General features: G+C 35.1%; 1 protein-coding gene and 1 long non-coding RNA gene across 2 annotated transcripts; both read right to left on the reverse strand.

Annotated features, from left to right (window-relative positions):
- Positions 1-294: 294 nt before the first annotated feature.
- On the reverse strand, positions 295-1,393 carry LOC110926153. Its single transcript, XR_002585014.2, has 2 exons — positions 1,200-1,393; positions 295-565 (listed from the first exon to the last, which is right to left on the reverse strand). It is a non-coding gene; the product is annotated as an uncharacterized LOC110926153 (long non-coding RNA).
- Positions 1,394-4,602: 3,209 nt separating this feature from the next.
- LOC110926149 (kirola) lies at positions 4,603-6,856 on the reverse strand. The gene is made up of 3 exons (XM_022169905.2): positions 6,756-6,856; positions 5,205-5,500; positions 4,603-5,068 (listed from the first exon to the last, which is right to left on the reverse strand). Exons 2-3 carry the CDS (start codon positions 5,389-5,391, stop codon positions 4,800-4,802), a joined length of 456 nt encoding a protein of 151 aa, XP_022025597.1. The 5' UTR covers positions 5,392-5,500; positions 6,756-6,856; the 3' UTR covers positions 4,603-4,799.
- Between the last annotated feature and the right edge of the window lie 8,545 nt (positions 6,857-15,401).

Raw genomic sequence — 15,401 nt, forward strand, 5'->3', positions numbered from 1 at the left:
CACGTTTATAACCAGCACATTAAGATTCGGGGTATTACAAAACCAAAGTCAAAAGTCAACCATAGTAACATAATATAAAAATCATAAAAGAAGGTTTTACGTACTGCCTCATATGGTATAGTTGGATTCAGTCATTAAATTAAATGAGTTTATTGAACTAAGAACATGTGTAGTGGGAGGGGAAGATAACACCCCTACCCTTTGGCGTTTTGTGCCATGTGGCGGTCCAGTCAGCATGTGGGCATTATGGGGCGTTATCTTAAAACGGTTCTAGTGGTATAATGCCCCAACCAATCAATACCCAATTACTCTTTTTTTCAAATTAAAACTATTGGCCAAAACATCAAGTCCAGGCGTTGGCAACAGTCTTATTGGCCAAAAAATCAAGTGCAGGCGTTTAAAATAGGATGCCCCACCCTTTTTTTTCAAGAAAGATGCTCCCGGGGCGGTCCCAAGGCGTGTTTGGGCGTTTTTTTTTTTGGAGAAAAACACCAAAAAAAAACTCCACTACGGGTGGTCTTAAAGCAGTTTTGAAGTTCGAGCAGCTGCAACGCTTTGCACAGGTCTACATAGAAAAGAAACCAAAATTGTCATTTCTTTGAATAATATCACTAAATATGATTAGCATGCCTTGAGTTGATAGTAATACACACATCAAGATTCAAGATATCATTCGAATTTATTAAAAAACAATACAAAAAATTGAATGTCCACAACCAGACAATTTAACACTATTTTAACATTATCATAACCACATAAGAATGAATGATTTGCACATTACAGGCGTTAACATCCAAACTAATAAACCATTAATTAAGAGGCATTTCATCAGACAACAAGTTGACTAGAGAAAAGTTGAACATCCAAAATCACACTACAACAATAATCGCAGTTTTATATATAGGAAATACATAAAGATTCATATATATCTACATCTTAAATCTTATACATGTGAAGCCCAAGATCATAATACTGGAAAGATTCAGAATGCTGCTCGACACCACATATAAAAAATCTACATAATTGCAAGCCCTAATTTTTAATCTTCAAACTAATTCGACCACTCACGGCCAAAATAAATTCAGAAAAACCTACAAAATGAAATACGAACAAAACTAAATTCATAACCGGTAATTTCAGTTATAAGATTTCTAATTCTATAACCTAATTTTCTCAAAGTTTTGGTGTAAATCACTTACCAAACCAAGACGAGCTTCAACCGATGTTGATGAACAGTGGATATTGGATATTATCAAAATTTTCTCAAAAATGGATAAGCGATGAAGTTGAACTTATCGTAGCAGGTGATGGATTAGGGTTCCAATTGCAGGTGGAGGGTGGATGGTCTGTGACCAAAGAATAGTTATAGTCACATTTTTCTTTTAGCCACAAATAAATAATTATAAGTGACTAATAACGATACTTATGGTCACACAAATTCGTAAGTGACCATATAAATTATGTTTTAGTCACATTATTAAAAGGCTACTATGACTATGGCTAGTGATTGTCACATTTTTAATTATAAGTGTGACTAAAGGTTTCTAATATATGTTTCGTCACACGAATCAAAAAAATATTGTAGCAATTGGTCATATTTCGCCACACTTATATGAGTTATGGCTAGTAAATGTCACATTTTTTACTAAAAATGTGGCTAAAGGTTTTGAAGTATTATACAATGGTCACATTAATAATAAAATGTGTGACAAAAGGTATTGAATTGTTATTCAATGGTCACATTAATAATAAAATGTGTGGCTAAAAGTGTTTTACAATATTATAAATGACCTTTAGCCACACATATATTCAGATATGTGGCATGTCGATTTTGGAAAAAATGTGGCTAAAGCCCAGTTTTGACGTAGTGTTAAATGTATTATGTTCTTGTATAGAGAGTTATTATTTATGTATGTTTAACCGAATTAACTCTCTCGCATCGCCTTAAGTTGTAGCCTTATCCTTGTTACAGATACGGTTCTCTAATTTTAAAAACACCAACATGCTACCTCCTATGCACTTTGAATAGGTTCAAATGGTCGTCAGGGTCAGGCGTGCCATCGTACTTGCCCATTATTGGAAGCATTTTTATCTTCTCTTTGATGGGCACATCCGCTATGCGTCTTTTGAACTTTGACCCGAACATGATGTCAGTTGGCTTGTAAGGCTTAGTTAAATCTTCAACATCTATCGAAGTGTGCAATGTGTATTGATTCGACTCTTTCAAGTTATTCCTCCCACCCGAGGAAGAGGGCGCTGTTACTAGGTTGCCAAAAATCGATCTGCCCTCTCCATAAGTAAGGCGTTGCCTGGATGGGTTCTATCGCTCATACAATGGCCCTATCGCTGGTGTTGTTACCGGTTATGTGTGTTGTGAGGTAGGGTGCCTGAGCCCTAGTTGGGAAGACACATGCGGTGTGTATTGTTCTGGTGGTTGAAAACCTCCCGCGTAAGGGATGGGCCGTATATCCCTTAGGTTTGACTGGTTGCGCATATCCATACACGGGGCTGTAATAGTATTGGTGAATGAATGATTGATTCCCAGAGTCATCCGGGCATTCTGCGTCGCGCGAGGCATTACAATCTGTTGATGTGGGGCGTCAACATGGGGGCAACGGGTACATTGGTTGGTAGTACTGATCCGCTGTTACGTACGACAAAGTTGTAGTATAAACCGTGGATATGGCGGCAGGTGGTGTAGTGGTATGAACAACATGGGATGGCGTGAAAGGTGCAGACATGATGGATAGCCCGGTGGTTGTTTTGGGAGCTACGGTTGCGTTAGGATCACACCCGAAAATAGAAGATCATGTAGATCTTCCCAACTTTTTTGAGATTCGGATGGTAATCATTATCCGTAAAAAGGAATTAATGTTCCAGAATAATACAATATATTGTTATATAAAATAGGTTTGACTGATTGATGTTGACCAAACCAGGTCATACCTCGTCAAATTGATTTTCAATTGAATAAAAAACATTAATAATTTTGAGTTATTATGTAGTTAACCTTAACATGGACTCCCTTTTTATTAATAATTTATGAAAAAACAAGAGTTAAGAATATGAGTACCCCTTTCATCTATTAAAATACTAGCTAACATAAATCTTAATAGGATATTCTTTCCAGCATCACAAACACAACGAGTGTATTATTACTGAATCCCTCGACATCAAACGTTATAACTAAACATTTTATTCATTACAGTTTCAAACGTTAAGTGCTATAGAGATCTTTTAAACTAATTAGATAAAGTATTCGTGATCCGTCTAAAAAATGGAAACTAGTTGACTTGTTAACGAATGATTGTTATCAATGAGATAACGTGGCTTGTCATCTCTTAATTAAGTTAGTGTAAAATTTGAGTGTAGTCTTTAATCATATTTCAAGAATATAATTACATTAAAAGTGTTGCTAACCCTAAAATTGCTAACGATATATTTCAAGAATATAATTACATTAAAAATGTTGATAACCCTATAATTACTAACGATATGTATATGTATATGTATATGAAAAAAAAAAATCAAATATTCCTTTTTATGCATTTCAAACAAGAAAATAACTTGGTAATTAACTTTTTGAATAATGGATTTTAATAATCTCAACTATTCTTAGTTGGCCGACAACGGTCTCAACATTAAAAATTCCCACTAGTGGTCCCAGCTTTTCACAAATTGGCCTTCAATGGACCCTGACTAACTAAACCCTAACGTCGTTAGTCTCCGATCGCCGGAAAAACGTTTTTGGTCGGAAAAAGGTTCCTAAAGGTCGGATCTATGGTTACAAACAGATTTGGGACGAAAACTTTGAGTTTTACGGCTAAAAAGTTGAGTTTTCCGGCCAAAAAGAAGTTTTCCGGCGAAAAAGTAGTTTTTCAGGCGACCTTAATAATTGGGGCTTTTTACTAGAAAAGGTTCCCAATTGTGCGTAATAAGGTTCCAAAGAGCTTTCAGACGAAAAAGTTGAGTTTTCCGGCCAAAAATGCTTTTCCGGCAACTAGAGACTAACGGCGTTAAGGTTCTGTTAGTCAGGGTCAATTGAAGGCAAATATGTGAAAAGACGGGACCGCCAGTAAGAATTTTTAAAGTTGAGATCGTTGTCAGCCAACGAACAATAGTTGTGATTATTAAAATTCATTATTCCTTAACATTTTGGAAATAGGAGATGGAGGAAAATAAATTTTTATATATCTATTTTTTTTTAATTAGATGGAAATTTTGTAAACTTTATTTTTACATTCTCTTACTTATAATTTGAAAGAAAAGCCAATGATCTCTAGCTCAAGTGTTAGGATGACTTGAATTCTTCTTTAAAGACTTAAGTTTAATTCTCATTTGATGTAAAAAAGGAGTGAGGCATTTGTGGCAATGATAGGAGACCCAGGGAAACCTGGTTCGATCCTTGAGCTAAACGGGTTTTACAGATAATTTTACCGTCATGACTACTGACGTGAGGGTTACCGGGTTTTCCCCGGAATTGGTGGTGGGCGACTCAGTACTCTCGGAGTGCCCCGAGAATGTTCGGGATTGATTTATTGGCCGTTAAAAAAATTGAAAGAAGAAGTGGTGATTTTTTATGAAAAAGAGAATGGTATGATAGAGATTATAAAACAAGAAGTTAATATAATCAAGGAAAACGACAATAATGATGGATACATAGATTTCAAATTCATGCATGACATTAAAAGGAAATTACATAACACGCCATTTATTTATTCATGATACAATCACACTCACACACAAATTAAGCAGATCTTCCCTCCATTTCCATGTTTGATGAGAGCTTGAAGAACCACTTAGTGGTCACTGTTATGAGCATCCAAATCCTTAACAAGATTGCATAGATAATCCATCATAGAAGTTGGATAGGGTACACTTGTATCTGGTTTCTCAAACTCAAAGGTCCATGTAACCTGCTGTCCATCACCCTTTGGTTCAACATGAAATATGATCGTGAAGCTCTTGTATATCTCCCCTAGTTCTCCTCCAATTACCTTGAACACAATCATGTGGTTTTCCTCATTCACTGATTCAATAATCTGTTTACAAATTTTTTTCTTTCCCTCTTTTTTTTCATGTAGAAATGCAAGAGAATTAGTGCCATCACTCAATCAATGTAACGGATAATAATATACTATGCAAATAAAAATCATATATCCAAATAAGATTGGAGAAGAACAAGAATGATAATTGATACATACCGTGAGTGTAGTGCCAAGAGATGATAGATCCAACGACCCCTCTATCGCCCTCATGCAGCTCACAGTCATGAACCTTATGGGGGGTTATTTCAACTATCTTGTGAGGATTGTGTCTAAAGAGGTCATGAAAGACATCACCGGTCTTACTGATCTCTACATAACCGATTAACTTTCCTGATAAAGCCATTATCTCACTCTTGATTATACTCTCACAAATGCCAAACAATTCTTTACAAGATGGTGATGAGATTGTTGAAAATATAAGCGGGTAGCTTGGCTTTATATAGATAAACGAGCTGCCACAAACAATAAGGACGAGAAGAAAAAAAGATGAGCTTTAATATCATATGATTCACGTTATGCTTTCTTTATTGTTTCTCTATATAAAAAAGATGAGCTTTAATATTTATAATCATCATATATTTAGTATTTAATATAGATAAACATCATATAATTCACGTTATGCTTTCTTTATTGTTTCTCTGTATAAAAAAGATGAGCTTTAATATTTATAATCATATATTAATTAATCGATCATATCAGACAAACCGACAGAATTTCACATATAGAAGTCCAATATTAATTTCCAGCTCTTCGTTGCAGGTTTCTGTGCTTTGAATGTTATCTTGCTGTTAAAAAAAGTTCCATTTGAAGTATTTCAACTCAAGCCCAATTGTATTAGTTTCTACTTATGTATTTGTTTGCTTTGGAGATGTGATTTCCCGTCTGTAACACGTCTCTAATATGCCTCATATATCGCAAACCTATAACTGGTATTCAACCCCATTAAACTTAAAATGGTAACCTAATTTGGTTTACTCATTTTCGTATGTGTTTTTTCTTGTTCATTGTTTCTATTATCTGTTTAGAAAATTTCATTTTCCACTATATTATTTTTCATGTTGGAAAATGCTAGAAGATGTCATCTATTGAATATAGCAACCGGCTTGCGACTGAGACCACGCCTCACAAACTTAGCGTTAACACCTAAGCCGGTTACAAAACGGTTGCCAAATTTGCGACTGTTTCAATTCCCTGGAAAAACAGCCGCGATATGAATAATTATAGATTATGAATTTTGACCATTTTGTTTGGTTTATTTGTAATATTTTTGGAAATTTAAATAGATTTATAAATGGGTTTTTTAAAGGACATTCTATTATGATTAACAAAATTGCAACTGATTTCCGACAAAAAGCTGTCGCAGAAGAAGAAAAACAAAGGTGCCACCAGTAATTCGTTTGTTCATAGCCGAACGTAAGAAGCAAGTTGTGTGATGCAATTCGTGTAAAACAAAGTTCGTATGAGGCAATCAAAGTTATAGAACCAAGTTGTGTATTGATTGTTTTTATTTTCTGACTCAATAGCAATCCAGGGCAACAAAATCCTATACGAATCAAATCATAAATCTAACTATGACAAAGGCAAAATAGTTCTTTACACAAGAGAGTTATTAGATTGTTGAAAATCTAGGCAGGCATACTCCCTTGGGTTATATAGCTAAACAAGTTGCCAAAAACAATAATTTAAAACTTGGATTAGGTTACTTACCATTTGAAGAAAACAATCTGTAAAGGGATATGATTCACATTATGCTGTTTTTAAAACTGTTTTAGGTACAACTTGATGCAATTTAATATCTATAACATTAAATCCAAATCCAAGTACATAATCAAATATCAATTTATCTCGATCTTCTCCTTTTAAAGTCAACCCAATTATAATGGTTAAAGAAATATAACGTCATTGCTTACGGTAGTACCAAGACAGTATCGACAGTGTATATCTTTTGGGATGGACTAATAACCGATTTAATTTAAAATTTTAATTAACTTATTGTCATGAAAACTAGTGATGGAATTGCAGCGGATTCATTTTGCTAATAACGTCGTCACAACTCTGTTCCAAATGAATTTGTCGTAAATTAAGTTGTTAACGAAGTTGGACATGAGATGTCTGCATCTCGATTAATTAATGTTGCTAACGGGATACAATACAAAGGGTAATATTTTGAATAACGAACAAAAAATTAATATTCAAGAGTTAAATATTATACTTCATGATTTTGTAGTTTCTAGTGAAAATCGGATATAAATATTTTGTGAAATATTTATGGAAAATACTTACTTGCGAAATGATTATATATATTTTTTAATATCTAATTAATAGTAAAAAATAATAATTAAATAATGGACGGATAACAGTGAATATTATTTATTTGATAAATAATATTTATATTTATATTCATATATAAAATACAACTAGTATTAAGCAATCTCTCGTTGCGGCGGAGGCATAAAACCGTGTCAAATAGCGTTATTGTTACACCACAGCGAGTGACCGCACCAACACTAAATTTATGGTGTGTTAATGCGAAGAAATTAGGCCAAAACGTGGAACATAGAAAATAATAACTAAGTAGATTTAGGACCCTATGACGAAACTGTCAAACGAGAAAAAAATAGACGACATAAAAACATTGAACCACACACGCACGTTGCATCTTGTTAACTCGCAAAATTTACAACAAAGCATAAAACAAATCGTAAAAATGTTGAACCACATATGCATCATACCCTCTTTCAATGAACTCTGTATGAAGTTCAGGTTTTTCAAAGTTGGTCTTACCTCCCAAGTCGTCCAATGCAAATGTAGTGGAAATTGTAAAGGGAGAAATTCGTACCACACTTTCCCCGACCTTAGATGTGATGGAAACAGGATTATTATCTTCAGACTCTATTTTAGCATTAAACCAAAATTGTCGAAGTGTTTCTGTATGAACCGGAGCATCAGCAGTAAGGATTGATTTGTATTTTGATGATGTTAAAAGGTCAATTATTGAGTGAAAGCTGGTATTTTTGCTGGTTTTCTCGAAGATGGGGAGGTAGTTGTGAGGGTTTTTGATGTTCAGAGACATCATTGGAGAAGAAGTTGATTTGGGGATAAAACAGGGTTTAAGTTGGAGGGTTTTTAATATGTTGGAAACTGTTTTTCAGAATTTTGAATTCGAGATGGCAGTGGTAGAACCTCGATTTAGGGATGAAACAACTTTTATATAGAGAGAAGAAGTGAATGCTGACGTGGCAGTAGTTACAAATATTTGATGGCTAAGATCTGTCCACGTCAGAACCTCTCTTGCAACAACCGATGACAGTTGTTTGGAAACCTCTGTTGGTCGACTACAGAAGTTGGGAACAGTGTGAGTCAAACAGTCGTTAGATAAACAGAAGTTATGAGAACATATGATAACTTTCAGCAGTTGTTTTATTTTTAGCTAACATCTGTCCACGTCAGAACTTCTGTTGTCATAATGGATGACAGTCAGCAGTATAGTAAATCAACAGTCATTAGGATAAACAGAAATTATGACAACAGATGGTACCCTTTAGCAGTGGATGTATTTTTAGGCAAGCAGAAGTTTCAAAAACAGTTGTTTTCAATTGGTGTAACTCAACAGTCGTAAGTCTAACATCTGCTATTAGCCCAACCACTGTTAGTATCAAAACCTCTGTTGAGCATTTTAAGATTGAATATCATCTGTTGTTCGTTAACATCTGTTGACCCATAGCAGACCTTTGCATCTTCAGACATTTATTCATCAGCAGATGCTCTCTTTTGTCAGACTTTAGCTACAACACACCTTTTACAACAGCAAATATCGAGTCCTTGTAATTAGGTCTTACCGGAAATTCTTCCAAAAAACTGTTATTGATACTGTACAACAGCAGCATGCTTATACAAAGGTCTACAATTACAATTTCACATACTGTACAACATCTAATCTAATGGACTAACAAAGTCCCAACATCTGCTATTAACCTAACCACTGTTACTATAAAAACCTTTTTTTGGATCAACATATTTTGAATATTATCTGTTGTTCTTTAACATCTGGTCTCCCATACAGACCTTTCCTTCTTCAATCTTTCATCAGCAGCAGATGTTCTCTTTTACCAAACTTTAAATACAACAGACCTTTTACAACTCCAAATATTGACTCTCTGTAATTTGCAGGAGCACAGATTCTTCAAAAAACTGCTATCAATGATCAAATTCTGAACATTTGTTTTATCTTTGCACTCATCTGTTCACCATCAAACCAACCCTTGATACTATTAAACCTCTGTTGACTTACCAAACAGATGTTCAGACACAATTCAACATCAACATAATCTGTTCACCATCAAACCAACCCTTAATACTATTAAACCTCTGTTGACTTACCAAACAGATGTTCAGACACAATTCAACATCAACATAATCTAAATCAAACTCAAACACTAAATAAGTAAAACTAAAACGCAACATAGATTCATAAGATTAAAATTTATTCATTTATTCATGACATTAAAAGTCCAATAATTACATAACATACTGAACAACATTAAAGTTCAAATCTAACAATTACAGCAAGAATTAAGAAACTATAGCTTCAACTCCATCGATTGCTGAACCTCTCGATGTATGTCCTTCAGCATCACCATGAACTCCACATCTCTATCACCGCACTCTATATTATTGACAACACAAAGCTCACGAACGGAAGTTGATGGCATCCGCATAAGATTTATGGAAAGCTGCTCTCTCGTGAACATGCCAACTTGCAATCCATCAAAACATCTCTTCAACTCTTGAAGAGTAGCCCTATATTCATACACATGTTCCTCGATTTGCATGACAAAACGCTGCTTTAAATAATCTGATTTTTCAGAAGTGAATGACGCCATTTGAATAAACTATATTACTCGACTTTCCTGAAAGTATGATATCTTCGTAGGAAAACGTGGTGAAAAACAGGTGAAGTGACTATGAGTTTATATACTGAAATATCTAACAGTGAAAACGTGTAGATTTAATATAAACATATTAATGTATATTTCAAAACAACAGTCTTTTAATGCAAAAACCTTTTCAAACCACAACTTTTATAGGAAAACTGTAAAATTAAATACCAAGAAATCCAAGGGACAAAATTTCAAAGTTCAAAGAATAAAAGCAAATTATCCCAATTACAATTAACCTCTTCATTTACCATGTAGACGCGTTTTTAAACTCTATAAAAGACCGATGATTACTTTTGATTCAAAACATCAACAAATTGTCCTACAAATCACTTTCTGTCAAAAATTGTTCCAAATCAGAAAAACCAACAAAAAATCTACATGGCAAACTTCAGCTTCTACCACTAGTCAAACACCAGCGATGTTAAAACACAATTCTCGATGTGGTCACTCAAAGAAAAAAGAACAGACGAAGAACTAAACAGGAAAGTCGACATAATCAATGACACTAATTACAACAAAACCTGGAACAACATAGCATTGCTCGATGAAGTCCTCCACTCTCCTCCATCAGAGTTCCAGAAGAATGTAGAAGAGTTTCTGACACAACTTCTAAAACAGGATCAGAAAATCTGCAACATGCTAACTGACCTGAAATTCAAAAGAGAGCATGAAATCTCATGGAAAAAGGCCAGAGTCTCCGAAATCCTAGCAAGTGTTAACTCTAGCGTGTAATACTTTATAAATATTTCATTAAATTTCTATTTTTCTATGTAGTAGTTCATTTTAATAATATCAACATGCATCTTAACATATTCTAAAATGTCAGTGTTAATAAAAACTCTCAACATCATCAACAGTTAATCAAAATAAGAAACAAACCTAAAATGCAAAGGTCTCCTCTCAACTGTTGTAGCACATCTAACTTTTCACGATATTGCACGAATCTATACTTTGTATAAAAGAAGAAAATCTTTCTGACACAAGAAAAGCTGACTTTCGATTTAACGAAAATCGAACAATGCAACTCTCCCATCAAAGAAGGTAGCACATGCAACTTTTCACGACGTTGCAACAATGATATTGCAACATCGATATTGAAAGGTTGATGTATGAAGGGAAGCTTCATTGAAACGACGATGTTGGAACAATGATACTGGAACGATAACATGTAAACATAATCAACAAACATTCGAACAAAGAAGTATAATCGGAGATTAGCCGGCTGAATCACGAGAAATATGCATTTGAGAGAGAGAGATACGCTCGCAGATATGAGCGAGAGAGATTTGAATGTGGAGTCAGATTCATATATCTTATTTATAGGATTAGAATATATGGTTTGAATTTTGAATGTGGAGCCAGAATTTTGAATTTGGACAAATGTTTATTGGGAACAGAGTTTTGATTATAAAATGTTGAGGGCAGAGGTTTAGACATAATTTTAATTTTAAATGATTTTATATATTAGGCTTTATGATGTAAAAAAACATAAGAAAAGCCTTGTTGGACAACCTCTATGGCTGACACATCAGTTTTTCTTATGTCACTCAAATTTCTCCTTTTATAGAAAGTATAGATAGATTATATTATTATGTGAAATATCCTGATGTAATTAAAAAAAATGGTAGATGGTGTCTTAATAATCAACTAGTTACAACCGTGCTTTGTGACGGGGACGAACCAATTTTTAACAAATTTTAAATGATAACGTAGATGCAATGGTAAAAATAATGCTAATGTCGGGAATCCAATTGAGATTGGTTCTGTTAATTTATAGTATTTATACGGTAACAACACTCAATATAGCAACTGAAAGATAAAGATAGAAAATAAAGTCGTCATAAGACCAAAAGTATGTCAACGCGTGTTTTACGTCGATTAAAACCGTAAAAACCAAATACCAGTAAGTAACTAAGTAACTTTACCGATAGAAATCGCCGTGAGGTCATAAGTTCGGTTGCCTAAAAAATAAAACACAAAAGGACAAGAAAACAACGAAAATGATAAACAAAACAAAAGGAAAAAGAAAAAAAGAAAAAAAAATAAATTTAGCCATCTTAGGGAGCTCAGAGCGCATCCTGATTTGGCTTCGGATAATCACTATCCGATCAGAAACACCGTTGACAGTCAATTAAGAAGTGGTTTTGGGTGGCAACCAACCAACGATTTTGAATGTGATTTGTGTGTTTCAAGGGTCATTTGACCATTTAGGTTTATTAGGGTGAACGGGGCGCCCTCGGGGAGGGGGGCGGTGAGTGTGAACCCCGCTCAGGAACATCGCCGCCATCCCCTCGGTGACCCAAATCGGGGTGTGGGGAGCGGGTTGTGTTCACCGATTGAGATTTGTAATTTTTGACCGTTTTTTTATATTAAAACGGCTATATAGCCGTTATATATTAAAAAAAATTCTCCTAAACCCTAAAAATACTAACCCACTTCAATCTTTTTATTTTTCAAACCCAAAACAACTCCCACTACATTACTCTCCTAAACCCTTCAACTCATCTAATTTTTTACCCAATCTTTAAAAAAAATGGATTCCGAGTTCCCGTTTTTTTCTCTCCTGCCCGACTTTCCCGACGATGAAGATTCATCGTCAAGCGATAGTAGTTTAATTTTCTTCCAAAATCTCATCCAACAAGCGGAGCTACTAGACACGGCATCGTCTAGTAAAAAAAAGTTGTCCGTCGAGATCCTGTGGGAGGCCACGAAACAATCATGGCCGATTATTTTGTCGATAATCCAAAATTTAATGCCGATACTTTTACTTAGAGGTTTCGTATGTCCAAGTCTTTGTTCTTAAAAATTGTTAGTGACGTGGAAGCGAATAACGAGTGGTTTCAAGAGGGCTTAGATGGGAGAATGAAGAAAAGTTTCACGCCGTTGCAAAAGGTTACTTCTACGATTAAACAACTTGCAACCGGTAACCCACCAGACGAAAACGACGAGTATTTAAATATGGCTGAAAGGACCTCTCATGAGTGCCTTGATTATTTCTGCGAGACGGTCTGTAGAATGTATGCTGGTGAATTCTTACGTAGACCAACGAGCCACGACGTTGCGCTATTGTATCAGGCTCATGAGGAGAGACATCACCTACCTGGTATGTTGGGTAGTCTGGATTGTACACACTTCGTTTGGAGAATGTGCCCCACAGAATTGCATGGACAATATATGAGAGGCGATCATCAATACCCGATAGTTATGTTAGAGGTGGTGGCGTCTCAAGATTTGTGGGTTTGGCATGCTTTTTGTGGCCCGGCGGGTTCACAAAACGACATCAACGTGCTCCAACAATCTCCGTTATTTCTTACTCAACGAAACGGAACGACGCCAAATTGTCCATTTCAGGTGAACGACCACTTATACAAACGCGGGTATTATCTTACTGATGGGATTTACCCTAGTTGGTCCGTGTTTGTGAAGTTTTTTCCATATCCTCATATCCCGAATGAAAAAAAGTTCAAGAGGCAACACGAGGCCGCAAGAAAAGATGTGGAACAGGTGTTTGGTGTGTTAAAGGCGAAGTGGGGAATACTAAATCGTCCAATGCGTTCCAAAACGGTGAAAAAGATAAGGTCCATCGTGTATACGTGCATTATTTTACATAACATGATTATAAAAGACGACGGAAGGGCGATAGCACCGGTACACATTCGAGATCCTCCAGTCGAACCCGTCTTCGATGATACTGCTTTTAGCGAGCTCATTGACGAAGAAACGCATTGAAGACTAAAACACGATCTCGTTGAGCATCTCGGACGTTTAGATCTACCTCACCTTGAAGCGAATTCCGATGACGAGTAGTTTGTTTTTTTATTTTTCTAGTTTGAATGAAATTTTTATTTTTAATTTAATGAAATGTCTTTTCTTAAATTTTATTTAATTTTTATTAATATTTGTTTAACTTATAATACATGCATAATTACAACAAATAAAAAAACCAAAACAAAAAAAAAAACAAAAAAAAAAGCAAGTCCCCCAAGAGAGGGGTGCCGCCATCAAATTGAGGGTGTGGAGGGAGTTAAGTGGGGAGTTGACGTGGCACGTGTTGATTGGTTGTGGGTAAGAGAGGTCACTCCCCACTTAGAGGAGTGCCCCTTAGACCATGTGTAGTGGTTTAGCTCAATAATGCCCCCACCATGGGGCGTTTTGCGACACGTGGCAGTCGAGTCAGCATGGGGCATTATTGGGGTTTATTGCAAAAGTGCCGTAGTGGGAATAATGCCCAATAACGCCCCTTCCAATAATTAAACAATTATTTTTTTATAGACAGGAGGTTAATAAAAAATGAAACTACCTCTTGGACCACTCCTATTGGCCAGTCAACATCTCATCCTCATGCAATTTGTTTGGTTGAGCGTTGTTAATAAAACGCTGAATCACTTTTTTTTTCAAAAAAATGCTAAACAACGCCCTATGTAATGGGGGAGGCTTTTTGGGCGTTATTTTTGAAATTTAAAAAAAAAAAAACGCTCCACTACGGAGGGTCTTACACCCTTAAAAATGTGATTTGTGTGTTTCAAGGGTCATTTGACTATTTAGGTTTATTAAAAAAAATCAATTAATAATCGATTTAAACCATTTAACCCGTCACTATTTAAATCATTTTGTCATCTCTATTTAAAGCATTACCCCATTTCTAGAACAATTTCACCAACTCCATTCATTCAATATCTACAAACCCAATGAGGGGGAATAGTGTTTGCCATCTATTGTGCTAAATGGGTGGTAGAGGGAATAGTGCCAGGGAGCTGCTTGTCACTCCTCTATTGGTCAACAAATTTACGATTTTATCTTGATTTAAAATTATGATTTTGCCGTAAGTTTAAAATTATGTTTTTGCCCCCACTTAAAAATAAATTTACGCTTTTGATCCCAGCTAAATATTTCAATTTTGCACCCGGTTAAAAATTACGATTTGCCCCATTCAATTTACAGTTTTGCCATTAGTTTTTCCCACTTAAAATTATGATTTTGCCACCAGTTCAAAATTATGTTTTTACCCCACTTAAAAATAAATTTACGCTTTTGCTCCCCAGCTAAAAATTCCAATTTTGCCCTCGGTTTAAAATTACGATTTTGGCCCGTATAAATTTATAGTTTTGTCATTAGTTTTTTTTTTCTCACAGCTAAGTTACGATTTTGCCCTCAACTTAAATTTACATTTTTTCCCTCGTTTTTGTTTGTTTTGCTGGTGAAACTACAATTTTGCCCCCAGTGTAAAATTACAGTCATGCCGGCAGCTAACTAGCACTCCCCCGTTGGTCCATTTAATTTACGATTTTATCTCTGAATTAAAATTATGATTCGCCCTCAGTTAAAAATTACGTTTTTCCCATCGTTTTATTTTTTTAGCAAAACTATAAAGGTTTTTTTGTTTTAATTAGTTGACTCAATTTAATTTTTTCGT

This window comes from Helianthus annuus, chromosome 17, assembly GCF_002127325.2.
Source record: "Helianthus annuus cultivar XRQ/B chromosome 17, HanXRQr2.0-SUNRISE, whole genome shotgun sequence".
NCBI lineage: Eukaryota > Viridiplantae > Streptophyta > Magnoliopsida > Asterales > Asteraceae > Helianthus > Helianthus annuus.